The following is a 17,779-nucleotide window of genomic DNA, read 5'->3' as shown; positions in this document are numbered from 1 at the left end:
TTTTTTTTTTTTGAGAGAGATTTTCGCTATAGGGCGCGTGCGCTCGCCAGACAGAGAGAGACATAGAGACAGAAAGCGAGAAATCACCCCCCAGGGGGGATGGTCACGCCGCAATCCCTTCTCCTCCATTCTCCTCTCGGGATCATGGGCACGCACGCACACGCGCCCGGCATGAGTTTTAAGCCACCGGGTCCGGGACGCGAACCGCGGTCGACTACGTGGGAGTCCAGCGACATAGCCATTACGCTAACTGCTGGTTCCTCTCTTGTAGTCATCTTGAAAAGCGGCAGAAAAGTCGAAATCAGCATCGGTGAAGAATGGTTGGGAGAGCGACGTTTGGGCCTAGCTGTCTTTACTCTGTGTTTGAAATGAGGTAGAGGAGGGACTTATTATTTTCATTAATGAACCCCAAACTAAACTAATCTGAGACAACATCTGTCCATTTTTTTGCCTTAGCTACCAAGGGATGGTAACAGAAATTCACTTCCTGTTTACAGTGATCGGAGTTACCAGGACACCTTGGATTCCAAGGAACAGCTCAACTACTTCTGCTTCCAGAAAATAACCTACATTCTGTTTCATATCATATAATTTCTGTTTATTTTCAAGTTTTACAGCACATCATTTTAGCAGAAAATATTTCACCACACATAGTAGAACTGGATTTCAATGGAAGGTCATTAAGCAAATACGTTGTGTCTCTGTCCCTTTCAGAATGGCTTTACCCCTCTTCATATTGCCTGTAAGAAGAATCGAATTAAAGTAATGGAACTCCTTCTGAAACACGGTGCATCTATCCAAGCTGTAACCGAGGTGAGAAGAATAGGATGTCTGGGGTTCCCGAGATGCGGGGTGCCACCTCGGCAGCCTGGGTCCTCGTCTGTCTCCAGGCACCAGCTAGCTTTGCTTGTGTGCCGTTGCCACAGGTTACTGAAGAGTTATGAACTCTTCACCCAAAGGGCAGCCATTCCTTAGAAGGCGCAGGCAAGCGCATGGGTGGGTAGTGCAAAGGCATCACCGTGGCTAGAAACGCAACCCAAGTCACCCACTCAAGACACCATGGAAAGAGCAGGGGGTATAAATCCTGCAAAGCACTGCTACTCCAGTGAGAATGGTTTTGTTCCCAGGGGACATTTGGCGATGTCTAGATGTTATTTTTAGTTGTTACCACCACGATATTGCTGCTGGCATCTGGTGGGTAAAAGCCAGGCATGCCACTAAACATTTTACGCTGTACAGGACAGCCTCCCATGCCACAGACCTATCTCACTCAAGATAGCAAATATTCCCGGGTTTAGAAACCCCAAATAACACGCAACTTCTGTGTTTTTGTAAAGTAAGGATTACTCTGCCTACAAACTCAAAATTAATGAAACAGTTGCGAAAATTAGTAAAAGACACCCTCTAGGTTTCTTTGATGAGAACCAGCTCAGAGCTAGGGTCCATCAGAAGCACAGTGAAGCCTTCAGCCCAATGAACCACCTCTGCTATCTACTCTTCCAGCCCCCAGCCCCCGCCTCACCTCTCAGCTCCAAACACTCTGTGCAGTCTAGCCATGGTGCGTCCCTGGGCTGGGCACTGTTTTGGTCCCTGCACCATCATGTGTCACACCCTGCCTGCCAGACCAATCAAGCACACCCTTCATGGCTAGATCTGGGCCACCTTCCCCAGGTAACCTCTCAGTGGCCTGGACGAGGTACTCCTGCTAGGGATAGTCACCTTATCCCATGCATCTCTCTCTCGGTGCACCTCTGCAGCCGGCTTATATGTAAGTTCTCGTGCAGCGTACTTACTTACATGCCCCTCTGTCCCCCAGATGCCCCAGTCTCCTTGATGGTAAGACTGAGTCTTAATGGTCTGACACCCACAATGCCTACCCACCCATAGTGTGGCATTCAATAAAGGTTTGTTGAATACTGGATGATTAAAGAATTTAAATAAACATAAAAATTAAAGACTAGGGAGCGGCAGACGGTAATGGTTACGTCATTGTACGCCCATGTATTCAACCATGGTTCAAGTCCCAGACCCAGAGGCTTAAAACACGGCGAGTACGTGTGTGTGCGCGCGCGCGTGCTCAAAATCCCAAGAGGAGACTGACTGGAGGAGAAGGGATTGCTGAATGACTACCCCCACCCCGGGGGATGACCTTTGGCTTTCCATCTCTCTCTCTGTCTCTTCAGCAAGTGAACATGCCCTATAGCAAAATTCCCTCTCTTAAAAAAAAAATTAAAGTCTAGTTTAGAGAGATTTTGCTTGGCTTTACTTTCTTACCTGCAAATGAAATATTCATTTTGATTTGTGATACATAAGTTTTAAACTATTTTAAAATGTTGAAAATATAATACTGATTCGATCTTATATTAGACATATGGCTTCATATTTGACAACCTGTTATTTCAAGCAGAAAATAGTAAGTTTATTTTCAGTGCATGGGTACCCTTTTTAAAGAACAGAGTAGGTTCTGAAATGAAAGTGTGATTGTTGACTGATGTTCAAATAAGCATCGGGGATTTCAGCCGACGGTAAGAAGGTTCCACTTTCAGCCCTGTGCTGTAAGAGCTGAAAAAAAGCAGTGCAGGGGCAGGCAGGTGGTGTGATGGTTAAGGGTGTTGGACTCCCACATGGCTGACTGTGGTTCAAGTCCTGGACGTGGTGGCTTGCCTTTTCACTTTCCCTTTCGCTCTGTCTCTCTCACTCTGTCCCTCTCTGGTCAAATTAAAATAAGTAAATCCATAAATTGAGTTAAATAAAATAATTCTTTAAAAAACAAACAAAAATAGCAGTCTAGACCTGGAGGACAGCTCGGCCTCCTGTGAATTCTAACAACGCCCCCTGCTGATAGAAAAGGTACAACAAACTCTCATTATCCTCAGTTCTCACTATTTGAAGTCTGGGCAGCCAGAATTCTTTTTCTTTCTAGGTTTTACCTCATACTTACTGTACAGAATTCCTTTCTTGTGTTTTTTGACATTTATCACATTTCCATTAAGAGTAGTTATCCCCATCTTTTCCCCTTAAAAAAAAATAAGGGTTTGTTTTTTTCTAGCATATTAAATATTTTTATTGAATTGTGATATTCATGTTGTAAACTGAATTAAATTCTGAAAAACATAAGATGGAGGTATTTTACATGATAAACACAAGTAAATCACACTTCTTACTGTTATTAAGATAATTACTAATCTTATAAGATTATTGACTTGAGATTTTTGATCCTGTTCTTTTACTTATTCGTTCTACTTATATCACAAAATCATGGGCATATTTAAGATGAAATACCCAGGAATCAATAAATCTGCCTTATGCTGAATTGTGTGTGTGTGTGTGTGTGTGTGTGTGTGTGTGTGTAAAGGAGTTGAATAAACATAAAGTATAGTCTAATGACCATTGTAATTGCTTTCCTTATATTGCCTTAATTTATAATAGTCATAAGGTTAAACAGTGACATATTTGGAACTATTAATGCTGATTTGTTCATTTATCAGAGATTTGCTTTGTGTTTAGTGCCCTGCTGCTCAGTGTGTGGTGTCAGTTTATTTTGAGCACATGGAAATCCTCTGTAAAGCACAGAATAGGATTCAAAATAAAAGTTGACCTTTTACTAATGCGTAGGTAATCACACCACCACTTTGTGTGTGTGTGTGCACACACACACTTATATGGATAAGGAAAGTTTAGTAGCAAAGGAAAAAGAAAAACTTCAAGTTATTTCTCTCAATTTTCTTTATACGTCTATACCAAAAAGTATGAAATCTTTGTAAGATAGGACATAGTTTCCATAATCACAGAACTTATTTTGTGGAAATGATTATGTGTTGATATCTTTGTCTTACAAAATTTAGGATGTAATGGCACATGTCCTGTTATCTGCTGATCTTGTCAATAAACTGGTTAAGATGGATGGATGGGGGCGGCCAGCAGGTGGTGTGGTAGTTAAGGTGCTGGACTCCTACATAGCTGACTGCAGTTTGAGTCCTGGACCTGGTGGCTTGCTTTCTCACTTTCTCTCTCTCTGTGTATCTCTTGTTGGTGAGTGCATATGCCCTATAGCAAATTTTAAAATTATAATAAATACAATTAAATAAATATTTTTAGAAAGGCAGATCGGGGCCAGCAAGTGGTGTGGGTTAGGCAATTGTACTGCTACATGGCCGGCTACATCTCAAGTCCCGGCCCTAGTGGCTGCTTTCTCACTTTCCCTCTCTCCTTCTCTCCCTGGTGAGCATATGTGCCCCATAGCAAATTTAAAAACTAATAATAGGAACCAGCAGTTGGTGTAATGGCTATGTCACTGAACTCCCATGTAGTCAACTACGGTTCGAGTCCCGGAATCGGTGGCTTGAACTCATGCCAGGCACGTGTGTGTGTGTGTGTGTGTGTGTGTGTGTGTGCGTGCCCAAGATCCCGCGAGAAGAATGGAAGAAAAGGGATTGCAGTGTGGCCATCCCCCTGGGGGGTGATTTCTCGCTTTTTGTCTCTCTGTCTCTCTCTGTCTTTCTGGCAAGTATACATGCCCCTATAGCAAAATCCTCTCAAAAAAAAAAAAAAAAAAGCTAATAATGATAATCAATAAAATTAAATCTTTTTTTATAAAAAAGGATGGATGGTAGACGGATGGATGGATGAATAGGAACGGGAAGGTACATAAATAGATTGATATGCCAATAGATAGTTGACAGGCAGACAGATCAAGCCTTTTTATGATAAGCAAACCAGCAAACCAATATTTCCTTATTTTCTCCTTAGTCGGGCCTTACTCCAATCCATGTTGCTGCCTTTATGGGCCATGTAAATATTGTATCACAACTAATGCATCATGGAGCCTCACCGAACACCACCAATGTGGTAAGTGTCCTGTTTATAAAGCCGACCAGCTGTGAGTATCTAAGAAACTGGCACAGTTTACTTTGATCTACTACTTTTAATCATGATTAAATTAATGACTACTTAACTTGGTTTCCTTGAGTGGGAAGGCAAGATCCATTCATTCATTAGTTGGCCACAAAGCGTTAGGGGCTATGTACTGTCCATTAGCCTTCTAGGTACATTACTAGTAGGTATTATGTTTTTAAAAACTAAATGTGTACTGGGGGGGGGTTGTATAACAGAAACAGAAAAAGTACTGCAGGTTGAAGTAGTTGAGACACTATCATTATTTATATAAAGAAATGACTCCAGATCCCTTCAAAGCCCTCTGTTTCTCGTCCGGTGTGTGTTTCCCCGTGTTACACTAAAGGTGTGGAACTCCGAGTGCCTACATTGTCTGATGACCTTGTTCTCCCACACGGAGCACTGCTCTGACAGAACCAGGAGACTCACTGGAGCGTAAACAGGGGAGCAGTAGCTTAGTACCCCAGATCCACACGTGGCACCCGGCATCATCAGCATCGTAGCACACTGACCACAGGCAGCAGAACACTCATTGGAATCTTAAGTAAAGAAGCGAACATAAAATGTCAACGTTCTGGCACAGAAGGGGCAAGCTGTAGTTCCTACACCCTCACTCCGAGAGCACCCCTCCCCTGTACCTTCTAGCAGCCCCAGTCAGCTCATCCATAAGACAGAAACAGACCAATTTCTCAGCTCAAGTACAAGGTTCCCTGGTGCTAATTCCAGAGGATGTTTCCCATCATGAAGAGAACACAGTCATATACTCAACAGCAACATCCTCCACACCTTCCCCATGAACCTATAACACATTTCCAGCAAAATCTGTCTTCGTATGTCCTTTCATGGAGGTAGGTGGTCCATGAAGCAAAGCTTGGTTTATAAAAGAAATTTAAAACTGGGCATCACTTGTGTGAAAAATATATTTGACTTTTGTTACTTTTACATTTCAGTGTATGCATGCTTTCTGTATCATTTTCATTTGGCATTAAATAAATGAGTCGATCAGTTGAATGCAAGTCTATTTGATAAAAATATGGAAGGAAGAATGGTCCAGTGGCAAAGACAGTGAGTCCTTGGGATCAGTCCCAAAGACTGGGCTGCTGGTCTGTTGAAATAGAGCTGGGAATAAAAAAAAAAAAAAAAAAAAAAAAAAAAAAAAAAAAAACAAATATAAAAAAAGCCAGTCTGGCCCTCGGGTATTATTCATGTTTTGTTTTTAATTCTGATTTCATGGTCAGCATTTAAGAATTGAGAAATTGATACAAATATCCAGGCTGCCACTTCTTTTGAAAAGTAGGAAGGGGTGGATGACAGGGCTGGCATCCTGCCCAGTCACCACAGCGGTCTGCAGATGCCAGGTGGCGGCCGCCCCCTGTGGCCTGCGGACCTGGAATGAGCTCTTGTTAAGCACTCCCCACCTGCCTTGCTTCACGAATTGGCCCTCCGGCCTGGCCCCGTGAGCATTCACCTTTTCAACCCCCCATGAGGCCACAGCATGGACTACTGAACAGTTGATACTGTAGGGAACTAGTTCCCTAGGGTTATACCAAAGTCCTTGCCATCGTGAATCATTTCTGTGAAATGCTAATGTATTTCATCTCTATCTTTACAACAAGCAAGTGCTTGGAACTGCCTTTTTGTTGTTGTCTTAAAAAAAAAATGCTGTCATAAGCTTTATGCCAGAAATTACTCCGGTCTTCTTCAGAGCTGCAGTTCATTTATTTGGGCTCATGTTCCACAGAGAGGAGAAACAGCACTACACATGGCAGCTCGCTCCGGCCAAGCCGAGGTCGTGCGGTATCTGGTCCAGGACGGCGCTCAGGTGGAAGCTAAAGCGAAGGTACGTGTGCTGGACGGCAGCGTTTACTACCGAGGGAAACTGATTTGAATAAAGCCTTCAAATACAAGAAGACTTCTGAACACTCATGGCAAAATGAAAGTACAAGCTTATTTTGGTGCAAGAAGCATGTTAAATCTATGTGTGGCCTTCTCATAATGCAAATTTTCTATGCACTTTTTGAAGACTTTTTCTTTTTTCTTTTTTTTTGAGAGGTTTTTGGTATATAGCGTGTACACTCACCAGAAAGCCAGAGAGAGACAGAGAGACAGAAAGCGAGAAATCACCCCCGGGGGATGGCCACTCTACAATCTCTCCTCCTCCATTCTCTTCTTGGGATCCTGGGCACACATGCACACGCACCTGGCGTGAGTTTAAGCCACCGGGTCCAGGACCTGAACCGTAGTCGACTACCTGGGAGTCCAGTGACATAGCCATTATGCCAACTGCAGGTCCCTGAAGACCTTTTATATGTGCTATGTTTCAAGAACACTTTTTTAAAAAATGGTGAACATCCAATGACCATCCAAAACCTACCCAAGTAATGTAAAAAAGCCCTTTTTCTTCATATTTGTTCATTCAGTTATTTAATGAAATTTTTAAAATTAAATAGACCAAGATCTTTGTGCCAGAAGTTACCCTTGGCACATTACTACTCCCTGACAGATTAGGAACCAAATCTAGATTTATCAGGGTTCTTTACAGTCTGTAGAGAACGGTACGTGCACAGAGCTTCTAGAACATGCACAACTTATGGGACCAGCCAATGGCGTAATGGTTATGTCGCTGGACTCCCATGTACCCCACCACAGATCAAGTCTCTGACCCGGTGGCTTAAACTCATGCCGGGCATGTGTTCATGTGTGCCCAAGATCCCAAGAGGAGAATGGAGGAGTCAGGATTATGGCATGGCCATCCTCCCCAGGGGGTGATTTCTCACTTTCTATCTCTCTGCTTCTTTGCCTCTCTATCTCTGTCTTTCTGGCAAGCACACATGCCCTGTAGCAAAAACCTCTCAATAAAAAAAAATAACACGTACAATTTGGAAGCATAACTGAGCTCTCTGGTTGACTTACATCAGTTGTCACAACCACAGAAGAGAAAAGAAAGTTTGTATTTTTTCCTGCTTAGCTTGTGAAATGATAAACCCTAAGACTCAGACCAGAGTTATTCCGAGGTCTGCCTTTAGACAGAAGAATGTCAGTGTTGCGTGTGGGTGCTTCATAGGCTGCCAGTATTCAGCCTCCAATAGAAACCCAGTTATCGGCCACCATCAGGGTAGACAGTTAGCAGTTTGGATTGGGAATCACAGAAAAATATGTAACTACCTTAACCATTTCACTGCAGCCTACAATATATGACTGTACATTTATACAGGCTATTTCTGGAGCTTTATCATTTTCCCCATGTATTCATCTGCCTCAACCATGTTTAATTTGACCATAATTGTCTCCCAGCTTTGATCGAGGCTATTCAAAGCCTTCAGTTTGTTATTCCTCTGAAAAAAAAAAAAACAAAGCCTTTCCTTTCATACTCATATTTTACCTGTTAACAAAGTAACTGGTACAGATGTGGCATAAACTAGTAAAGTAACTACTGGGTGGTCGGAAAAGTCATAACGTATGTTTGTATGCAAAAATGGGTCATGACTTTTCCGACCACCCAATAGTAGAGCATACGAATGAGAGAAGAAACAACTGGGGCCTTATGAGTGTGACGTCGACAGTTGGGTACAGAGATTGTGACACCCTAGGCAGCAGGCCACGCCCTCAAGTGTATCATGGAGCCAGGGGGTAGATTTTACAGAGGGTCTTGACACAGAGGTCAGCATGCTCCTTAAGTAAAGGGCCTCACAGGAGACCTTTAAGGCCTCATGGGATGCACTGTCTCTGTCACAGCTACTCTGCCACTGTAGTGCGAAAGCAGTGATAGGCTAAACATACGCAGGTAGCTGGGGCAGTGGTGCAGTGTTGCCGTGGCAGTGGTGCACTGTTGCCGTGGCATGGTGCAGTGTTGCCGTGGCAGTGGTAGTGCACTGCTCCACGGTACTGGAGCCACACAGAAGGTCAGGGTCTGCTTCCCAGGTTGACGGATACACACCGGGTATGCACTGCATGCACATGGTCCTGGAAGGCTGGGGAGACTGGGTGGCATGAGATCCTGTTGAGGATGCCTGTCTCTTCACAGTACTGCCTCTCAGTATCCCTTCTTCTCCCCACTTCATCTCATGAAAGAGATCATCTTAAATTAAAAAAAAAAAAATTAGCATGACGTTGTTACAATAATTAAACTTTATTTACAAAAACAGGTGGCAGCTAGATTTGGCCTCTGCATCAAGTTTGCTGCCTCCCTCATCTACAGGATGGTGGTTAATCCACTTAATTGAATAAAATGGCTAACAGAGGCCATAATCCACTCTGAATTACAAGAAACCTCATATTTATGAATGTAATTAGTTACACAGCAAACCCTGTGTCTAGGGAATGGTTTCACTCTTGGCTGAGACTGAGGATTTATGCAAATCATTTCACTATGGAAGTAGAATATATAATGATAGGAGCCTGGTCTCCTTAGCCAGACTGCCTGGGTTTTAATCCTGGTCTACCAATGAATAGCTGTGTTACATTGGACAAGTTAATTAGCATCTCTGTGCCACATTTCTAGAGTCCTCGTATACAAAGTGGGAATGACAGTTGTGATGAGAATGAATGAATTTTTGATAATGTAGGTAAGGTACTTGCACAGAGCCTGGGGTGTAGTAAGTGTTCAGTAAGTGTTTCGCCATGGTGGTGGCAGCAGTAGAGGTATATGAGAGTCTCAGAACCGTTGGCACCTATAATATCTTTTTCTGCTCTCAGTGTTCTCCTTTTCCCTAGTGGCATTTCCCCTCCGACTCCTCTCATACTTCCTACTGGCTTCATAGTGCCTCTGGCTTTGACCTTGACTTCCATCCTCCTTAGCCTTTCAGAACAGCGTCCTGTATCAGAGCCTTCTCTCTACCTTCCCTACTTTATTTCCTTGAACCTGCCACATTGCAGTAGGAATTACTATCTTCAGACCACCAAAGGGCATCTTTGAGAATATCAGGAAACGGTGTCCTTCCCACGTGGGGTGAAGTCCCCTAGGGTGTAGGACTGGATGGGTATCGCATGCCTTTGGGTGGATGGACTGTAAAAAGGTATCCCTCACTCAGAGATGCAGCCCATGGCAGGATGCAGAAGCTGGCAAGCAGGGGAGTATCAGCCCTTCAGCACTCAGGGCTGGAAGCCTTTGCCCAAGTCCACCTGCACAAACCTATGTTGTCCGCCTCACCCTCTGCTTCTGACTATGGGAAGGCAACACCAATAAACAAATTCATTTCGTATGAATATGTAATAAGTGGTTCAGATGTAGTATTCCACAGTATTCCTCCTAGGTATGGGTGTTTTCCTTTATCTCTTAAAAAAATTGAAAGGGGGGATCATTGGAGGTTAAATAGTGACAATCTATAGTAGATGGTGGTGGAGAAAATTGGTAGAACAGCCTTTCACAGTTTTCATACTAATGGGTCACTCCAAGGGTCTCTAAGGAGCTGAAACCCACCATCTCCACATTTTTGAAGTTTGGGGAAAAAAAGAAAGGAAAATGAGGTTCTGTTAAGCATCACATCAGACTTGACTGTACCTCTTGTCGTCCAGCAGCAAACGTTCCCTACATTTTTCATAATGGCACCATTGTTTTCTCAGCTCACCGGCTTTGTATTTCTTCCTTGCCCCTTAGGATGACCAAACCCCACTCCACATTTCAGCCCGACTGGGGAAGGCAGATATAGTACAACAGCTGCTGCAGCAAGGAGCATCCCCCAATGCCGCCACGACATCTGGGTACACCCCGCTTCACCTTTCAGCCAGAGAGGGGCACGAGGACGTAGCTGCATTCCTGTTGGATCATGGAGCCTCTTTATCTATAACAACAAAGGTACGAAAATGAGTTTAGAAATTCTGTAGTGTTCCTCAAACATCCCCCTTACAATCTCCAACCCAGTGATAGCTAAGTACTTGTAGACGTGGGAGAACAGCCCCTCACCTCTTAGTGCACAATGGACACAGAAGCTACACAACAGCACCTAAAACTGGAATCCCAGAGTAGTCTTGTACGTGGCTAGCAGAGCCCCAGCATCAGGGAGGGTAGCTGTTTTACTTATTTACTTACTCATTTTGTCTTAAGTTTCCTAGTTAATTTTCTTCTCATGAAACCTTAACTGAGACCTAGAGTAAGAGATTTCTTGTGGGCTATTTGACAGACTTAAATGACAGTTAAAAAACAGAACTACAATGGCCAGCAGATGGCATGGCGGTTGGGGTGCCGGACTCCCACATGGCCGACCACAGTTTGACTCTGAGACATAGAGGCCTGAAAGTCAAGCCAGGTACACATGTGTGCCCAGAACCTTAGAGGACAAGAAAAGATTGTAGCATGGCCATCCTCCTCCCCGCAAATGTTTTCTCATTTTCCCTCTCACTGTCTCTCTCTGGACGAGCACACATGCCCTATGGCAAAAAGCTTAAAAACACCTACAGGTTTCTCTTGCTGAGGCCAAGTACACAAACCATGTTATCGAAGTTCAGTTGGTTGGTGCTTTCATAAGATTTGCATATCAGAAGGTGATTTTTTTTTTCTTGGATTGTTTTTACTTGTCCTATTGTCATCTTATCTGATTCATGATTTGATTTTTTTTCCCCTTAAATCTCAACTCTGAGTAATAATACCCTAGCACTGTGTTGAATGTAAAACTTGGAGCTCATTTTTCTTGTGAAATTACATAAAGCTAGCAAGTGTGATAGCAAAGTTAACTAGCCTGTGGTATGTCTTTAAAAGCTAGTGACTGGGACCAGCAGGTGGCGTGGTGGTTAAGGTGCTGGACACTCCCACATGGCTGACCACGGTTCGAGTCCCAGACCTGGTGGCTTCCTTTCTCACTTTCCCCCTCTCTCTTTCCTCCTCTGTGTCTCTCTCTGGTCAAATTAAAAAATAAAAATCAGTGAATAAATAAAATAGAATAAATAATTATTTTTATAAAAAAAAGCTAGTGACTGGTGGTGTACTCCATTTAGATATAGAGAACTATTGATGCATTATCAACACAGAAGATAATTACTAATGCTTTCAAAACTACCTAAATAAATAATGACTACCTCAAACATCATTCCTATCAATAATAATTCTTTGGGCTTTTCAGTAGAGTTGAGATGCGAGTTCCTGGATCTCACTTAACACATGAAACATAACCGGGGTGTAGGGCGCCCCAGGCCCAACCACCGGCCTAGTTTGCTGTAGTCTCATGAGGTCAAGTGTGTTGAGGACACACAAATCCCTGACTCATACTTATGACCTTTCCTCACAGTACACACTGATCAAATGGTGATAGCTAAGTACTTGTAGACATGGGAGAGCAGCCCCTCACCTCTTAGTGCACAATTCTTCCCTATTTGTTGGGCTGGAACTGTGTCGTTCAGTTTCCTCTAGTGGCAAAGGTGGGGGAAGTTCTAACTGCTGCTCTGAAGACCAGCATACCTGTAAGGGTATGAGCGTATATATGGGGAAACAGAAAAGGGCAAGACCAAGTGTCCAGTCCAATGATGTGAGGTTGCAAATGGTCCATTCCTACCCTGACACTCACCATGCCCTCTGGGTCTGAAACCCTGTTTCCCATTTTTCTTCACAATGCAAAAACCCAGAATGACCCTGGAGTACGTCCCAGATCCTGCTTCCCCACGTCATCCTGGTGAGGAACCTAGTTAGTTCCAGCATGGAATGGCATCTTGCAGCTCGGTCAGCACAGGGAGGAATATTCTCCCTGCTGTGTGTTCTCCCATCCCTGTTAATAAGGGGACTCTGCCTGTTACCTGCGTCTTGGTCCTTACATGAATGGATGAGTATCTGTTGATGACAACATGTGTGGTATCTTCAACTGGACTGGTGTGAAGTGTATTCGAGCTGGGTCAATTCACTTTACAAGCTGTAGTGATGGATAGTGCTTGAATGTATAAAATAAAATAATCAATCAATAAAAAAGAGTCTTCAGTGTTCGTGGTCACCAGTTCCAGAAAAACCATGCCCTTAGGTTATGTCTACTATTCCTTATTCATGTTTCTTTTTTCAGAAAGGATTTACTCCCCTACATGTGGCAGCAAAATATGGAAAGCTTGAAGTAGCCAATCTCCTACTACAGAAAAGCGCCTCTCCAGATGCAGCTGGGAAGGTATGAGGCCATTGGCCACCCTGTCACGGGCCATTGTCACGCTAACAAAATGAGCCTTTGCGATGTTCACCAGCAGCCACCAATTAAAACTAAACCGTGCTCAAGTCCCACTAGGATGAAGAGCACCTGGGAGAAGGGCGAAGGCTGGGGTCTGAGGATGGTGGAAACTGGAATGTAAACCAAACCTTTGCGATATCCAGTCTAATCACATGGCCCAGATCTAGGCCTCTGATGTTATTAAGGCACTTTGACACAGGTTGTTGTTTCTGCACGTGTTTTCAGAGCGGGCTAACTCCACTGCATGTAGCTGCACATTACGATAATCAGAAAGTGGCACTTCTGCTGTTGGACCAAGGAGCCTCACCTCACGCGGCCGCAAAGGTACCTGCAGTTCCACAGCATGAGGAGACTGATGGGCAGTGTCTGCGGGGCTCTGTTTGCACATCCACGTTTGCTTCATCTGTAGTGCCCTCCCCATCTAGGCAGCATGGTAGACGGGAGCTTCTCAGCAATCCTGTGCCTTCAGCTGTGTAGTCAGCTAATGTGGTAGATGCTTAATAAATATGCTCTTGCCAATTGATTTTTCTTGAAAATCCAGGACATCCTGGAGCCTGGGGGAGGACAAGGAGTTGGAGTTCTCTTTAAGCCAGATTAAAAACATAAGGACAGCCTGAGGGAGTAAAAACATTCTGATTTGTCAAAAGAATAAAATGTGTATTACATTTTCCTAGCCATAAAGTATCATTGCTTTTGAGTTGTTTATTTGTGTTGAGTAAAATAGGCGGGAAGGCCTTGCATATGTGTTTTATTTTTGCTAAGAAGAATATTCTTACTGTTAGGGCATTTTGACCAGCTGACAACTTAGTTTTCTAAAAGATGCATAGAGTCGTTATCTTATTATTATTACTCTGGTATTCTGACATGAGGGACAAATCATGAAGGAGAGTAGATTTAAAGACAAATTAAGGGCTAGCAGGTGGCATGGTGATTAAAAGCACTAGACTTCCATATGCCCAAATGCAGTTCGAGTCTCCAGCCCGGTGGCTTGAAACTCAAACCAGGTGCATGTATATGCATGCCCAAAACCCTGAGAGGAGAATGAAAGAGAAGCAATTGTGGCATAGCCATGCCACCTGGGGGATGATTTCTCACTTTCCCTCTGTCTCTCTCCAGTAAGGACATGCACCCTATGGCAAAAAAACAAAAACATATAAACAAAAATGTTAATAGAGTATTATTGGTTTAATAAGTTCTCTATTGCTTTGGAGGTGGCTATGATTGGCGAACACTAGAATGTTATAAATCACAATTTAAATGTCATCTAATTATTTTATGAAATACTATTATAGAAGGACCCTTTAACATCTCTAAAGCTTTTTCCATTTCTTTTTTACTATTCCACTTGGGGCAGCTTCAGTACTCTCCTTTAAACTTAATGTGTAGGGACCAGCAGTTAGCGTAATGGCTATGTCACTGAACTCCCATGTAGCCGACCACAGTTTGAGTCCTGGACCCAGTGGCTTAAACTCACAGCTGGTGTGTGTGGGTGTGTGCCCAACATCCCAAGAAGAGAATGGAAGAGAAGGGATTGTGGTGTGGCCACCCCCCTCCACGGGGTGATTTCTCACATTCTCTTTGTTTCTCCAGTGAGTGCACATGCCCAATAGCAAAACTCTCAAAAAAAAAAAATCATGAAATGGAAAATTTTGTTATGTATATTCAACAAAATTTTAAAGAGAAAAATTTGTAATGGGTTTTAATGACTGTCCACTGTATTTCAGTTTATTTTAACTATCATTGTGCTGTGGACTACTTTTCTGATATCTTAAGTAACTCCAGGTTCTTGGTAGACAACCAAGTAATAATCAGTAAATGAACTATTAATTCTTCACATGAGAGTGATCATATAACCAGTGCCAACCAGTTTAGAACAGACAAGAACAGTAAAATCATAACAAGATGAATCTAATCCACTTTTGTATCCACGGATAATTCTTAACTGGGTCAATAATGACTACATTTGTAGCTGACTTCCAGCTGTGTGTTTGTCAAACAAACTGACCTAATATCCAGGGTCACATATCAGCAAATCATCTTTTTTTTTTGGAGAGGTTTTTGCTATAGGGCACATGTGCTTGCCAGAAAGACAAAGAGAGACAGAGAAACAGAAAGCGAGAAATCACCCCCCCAGAGGGGATGGCCATGCTGCAATCCTTTCTCCTTCATTCTCCTCTCAGGATCTTGGGCATGCATGCACGCACACGCACCTGGCGTGAGTTTTAAGCCACCCGGTCCGGGACACGAACTGCAGTCGACTACATGGGAATCCAGCGACATAGCCATTACGCTAACTGCTGGTCCCTTTGCAGAACATCTTTAACAGAGATGAAAAGTCATCTTCTAAATAATTCCTTGTAGTGCCCCCTTAGCCTTCAGCATATCGTTTATGATCCTAACGGCACATGGACTCTCACACCCACAGCACAGGTGCACGTAGAGACTGGGTAATGCCATCCCTGGTGCATGTCCGACCATCCCCCACTTCTAGGGCAGTGCTGCTGGTCAGGGACTTTTTCTAGACTTTAATCCTGAGCAAAGCCAATTGTACCAATTAGAGATTGGCTTTATCTGATAGAGAAAGACCGTAGTGTCAGCAGATGGCATAGTGATTACGTCACTGGACTCCCACATGGTTGACTGTGGCTCAAGTCCTGGACCCAGTGGCCTGAAACTTAATGCTGGGAGCATATGTGAGCACATGTGCCGTAAGGCAAAAATATCTTTAAAAGAAAAGAAAAAAAGAAAGAGGCCCTAGCTACCTACTGTGGTATAAATTTATGAGGCTTCATGTTTCTCGTGTCTTAGGTAGTCAGGACAGTTGATGGCATTGGTTCAGTGTTTCTAGGGTGTGGAGGGAACTTCGCTGTGATGACTTGCTCTTTTTTCCCTTCAGAGATTGGGAGCTTAGGTCACCAGGCCTCCTTTCAAGTGAGAGGCAGAAAGTTAGCATGACAGGGCTTTCCCAGGAATACCAACAAGTCACATTTCAGGTCTCAGCCACTCTGTCTGCAAGGGAGGCTGGGAAGCACAGCTTTTCAGCTGGGTACATGGACAGCTTTTTTGTTTTGTTTTGTTTTGTTTTTGTAACTAAGGAAAGAGGGAGCACGCGTATAGGCTAGGTAGTCAGCCTTCACTGCAGAGAGATGCAGGCAGAGGTCAGAAATGAAGGACAGGGGCCTTATAAGGTACAATTACTATGGATCTGGTAGCAGCGACCTCACCGTTAACCCTTCCTCAGATCACATCCTGGGTTCTTCTTAGAGTGTGATGCCGGGTTTTTGTTTCTGTTTTCTTTCTTTCTTTTTTACCCTTTCTTCTGTTTTTTAAAATCGCCAACATATTTTGTTACTCATACATGTCCTAGAAACATAATGTCACTTTAGGTAATTGCACTACTTAAAAAAATATATGGGCTGCTGTAATCCATTTTTGCCAGATCGATTTCCTGAGAATGTTGCACTGGAAAGAAGACTGTCTTGAGTTGAGACATAACCTAGACACTAATAATGGAAGAGATAGCAAACCTTATTATTTGTCAAATTTCTCTTCCATGAAACATATGTATTGTATGTGTTGGTATATTTGTGAAAGTTCTTGGGGAAAAATATGAAATACAATATAAATATTATGTGTTATTTTTGTTAACTTAAAATTATATTTGTGGGGCTAGCAAGTGGCATAGTGGTTAAGGCATTGGACTCCCACATGGTCAACCATGGTTTGATTCCCAGACCTGGCAATTTAAAACTCACACGAGTGGGCATGCATGCATGTGTGCCCCAAATCCTGCGAGGAAAATGGAAGAAAAAGGATTGGGGCATAACCATCCCCACTGGGGCTGAGTGCTCACTTCCTATCTCTCTCTGTCGCTCCAGCGAGTTTACATGCCCTATAGCAAAATCTTTTTTTAAATTGTTTTTATTTTCATTTTGAAATGCAAAGGTACCCATGGCAAGCATTATGTCCTCTACATTAAGAGGGGAAAAGTAACAGAGATTAAAATGATGGTGGTGTGGTGACTGAGGCCGCTGGGTCCCACTAGCCAATTGCATCATTCAAGTCCCAGACCCAAGGTTGGAGAAACAAACCACGTTCATGTGTACACACACTCAGATCCTGAAAGGAGGGAGAGATGGAGAATTGAGTTCAGCATGACCATTCCTTCTGGGAGTGGGAGTGTTTTCTCACTTTCTCTAATTCTCTGTCTCTTACCAAGCACTGATGGCCTCGGGCAAAATTAAATTTAAAAATATTATTCTGTGGTTGAATCTCTTACCACTTTTTTTTCCTTCTGATAAATACATCTGCCTCGGACTAGTCTGAGATGTATGTCATGTTGGGTAAATTCTCTTTACAAGCCAAATGATGTATAGCAATCAAATATTTGAAAAAAATAAGAATAATAAAAATATATCTGCCTCCTTTAGTGTGGCAAGTGAGGCTCATTCTGCTTTCCAGAGCACAGAAAGAACTTAGAAAATGTAGAAAATTCCCATACAGATCTCAAGATAAACTACTTATTATTTGAAAATATTTGTTAAGTCTTTCTGAGATTAACTCTCCCTTCTAAAGTAATACCATGAGTCATTTTTCCCATGTCTCCACTTCCCTTTGTCTCTCAGGTAAGGAGCTCAGGATAAACCCCTCAGGAACAGTAACTTGTCTGGGATTGGCACGCATTATAGGGATGCCAGAGGGTCTCTCGATAAGTGCGTTTCAGGACTTAGGACCTAGGATTTTTTGGTAGA

General features: G+C 43.1%; 1 protein-coding gene across 1 annotated transcript in view; it reads left to right on the top strand.

Moving 5' to 3' along the window:
- The window catches only part of ANK3 (ankyrin 3), a 743,189-nt gene that overhangs the window by 563,657 nt on the left and 161,753 nt on the right, over positions 1–17,779 (top strand). The window contains exons 12-17 of the mRNA XM_027771266.1: positions 715–813; positions 4,750–4,848; positions 6,635–6,733; positions 10,490–10,687; positions 12,873–12,971; positions 13,254–13,352. Of these exons, the coding sequence (XP_027627067.1) occupies positions 715–813; positions 4,750–4,848; positions 6,635–6,733; positions 10,490–10,687; positions 12,873–12,971; positions 13,254–13,352 (693 nt within the window). The remainder of the gene's footprint in view (positions 1–714; positions 814–4,749; positions 4,849–6,634; positions 6,734–10,489; positions 10,688–12,872; positions 12,972–13,253; positions 13,353–17,779) is intronic.

Source organism: Tupaia chinensis, unplaced genomic scaffold (assembly GCF_000334495.1).
Source record: "Tupaia chinensis unplaced genomic scaffold, TupChi_1.0 Scaffold000199_1, whole genome shotgun sequence".
Taxonomy (NCBI): Eukaryota; Metazoa; Chordata; class Mammalia; order Scandentia; family Tupaiidae; genus Tupaia; species Tupaia belangeri.
The sequence above is the reverse complement of the archived record's forward strand: the minus strand, read 5'-3'. Positions and strand labels throughout refer to the sequence as shown.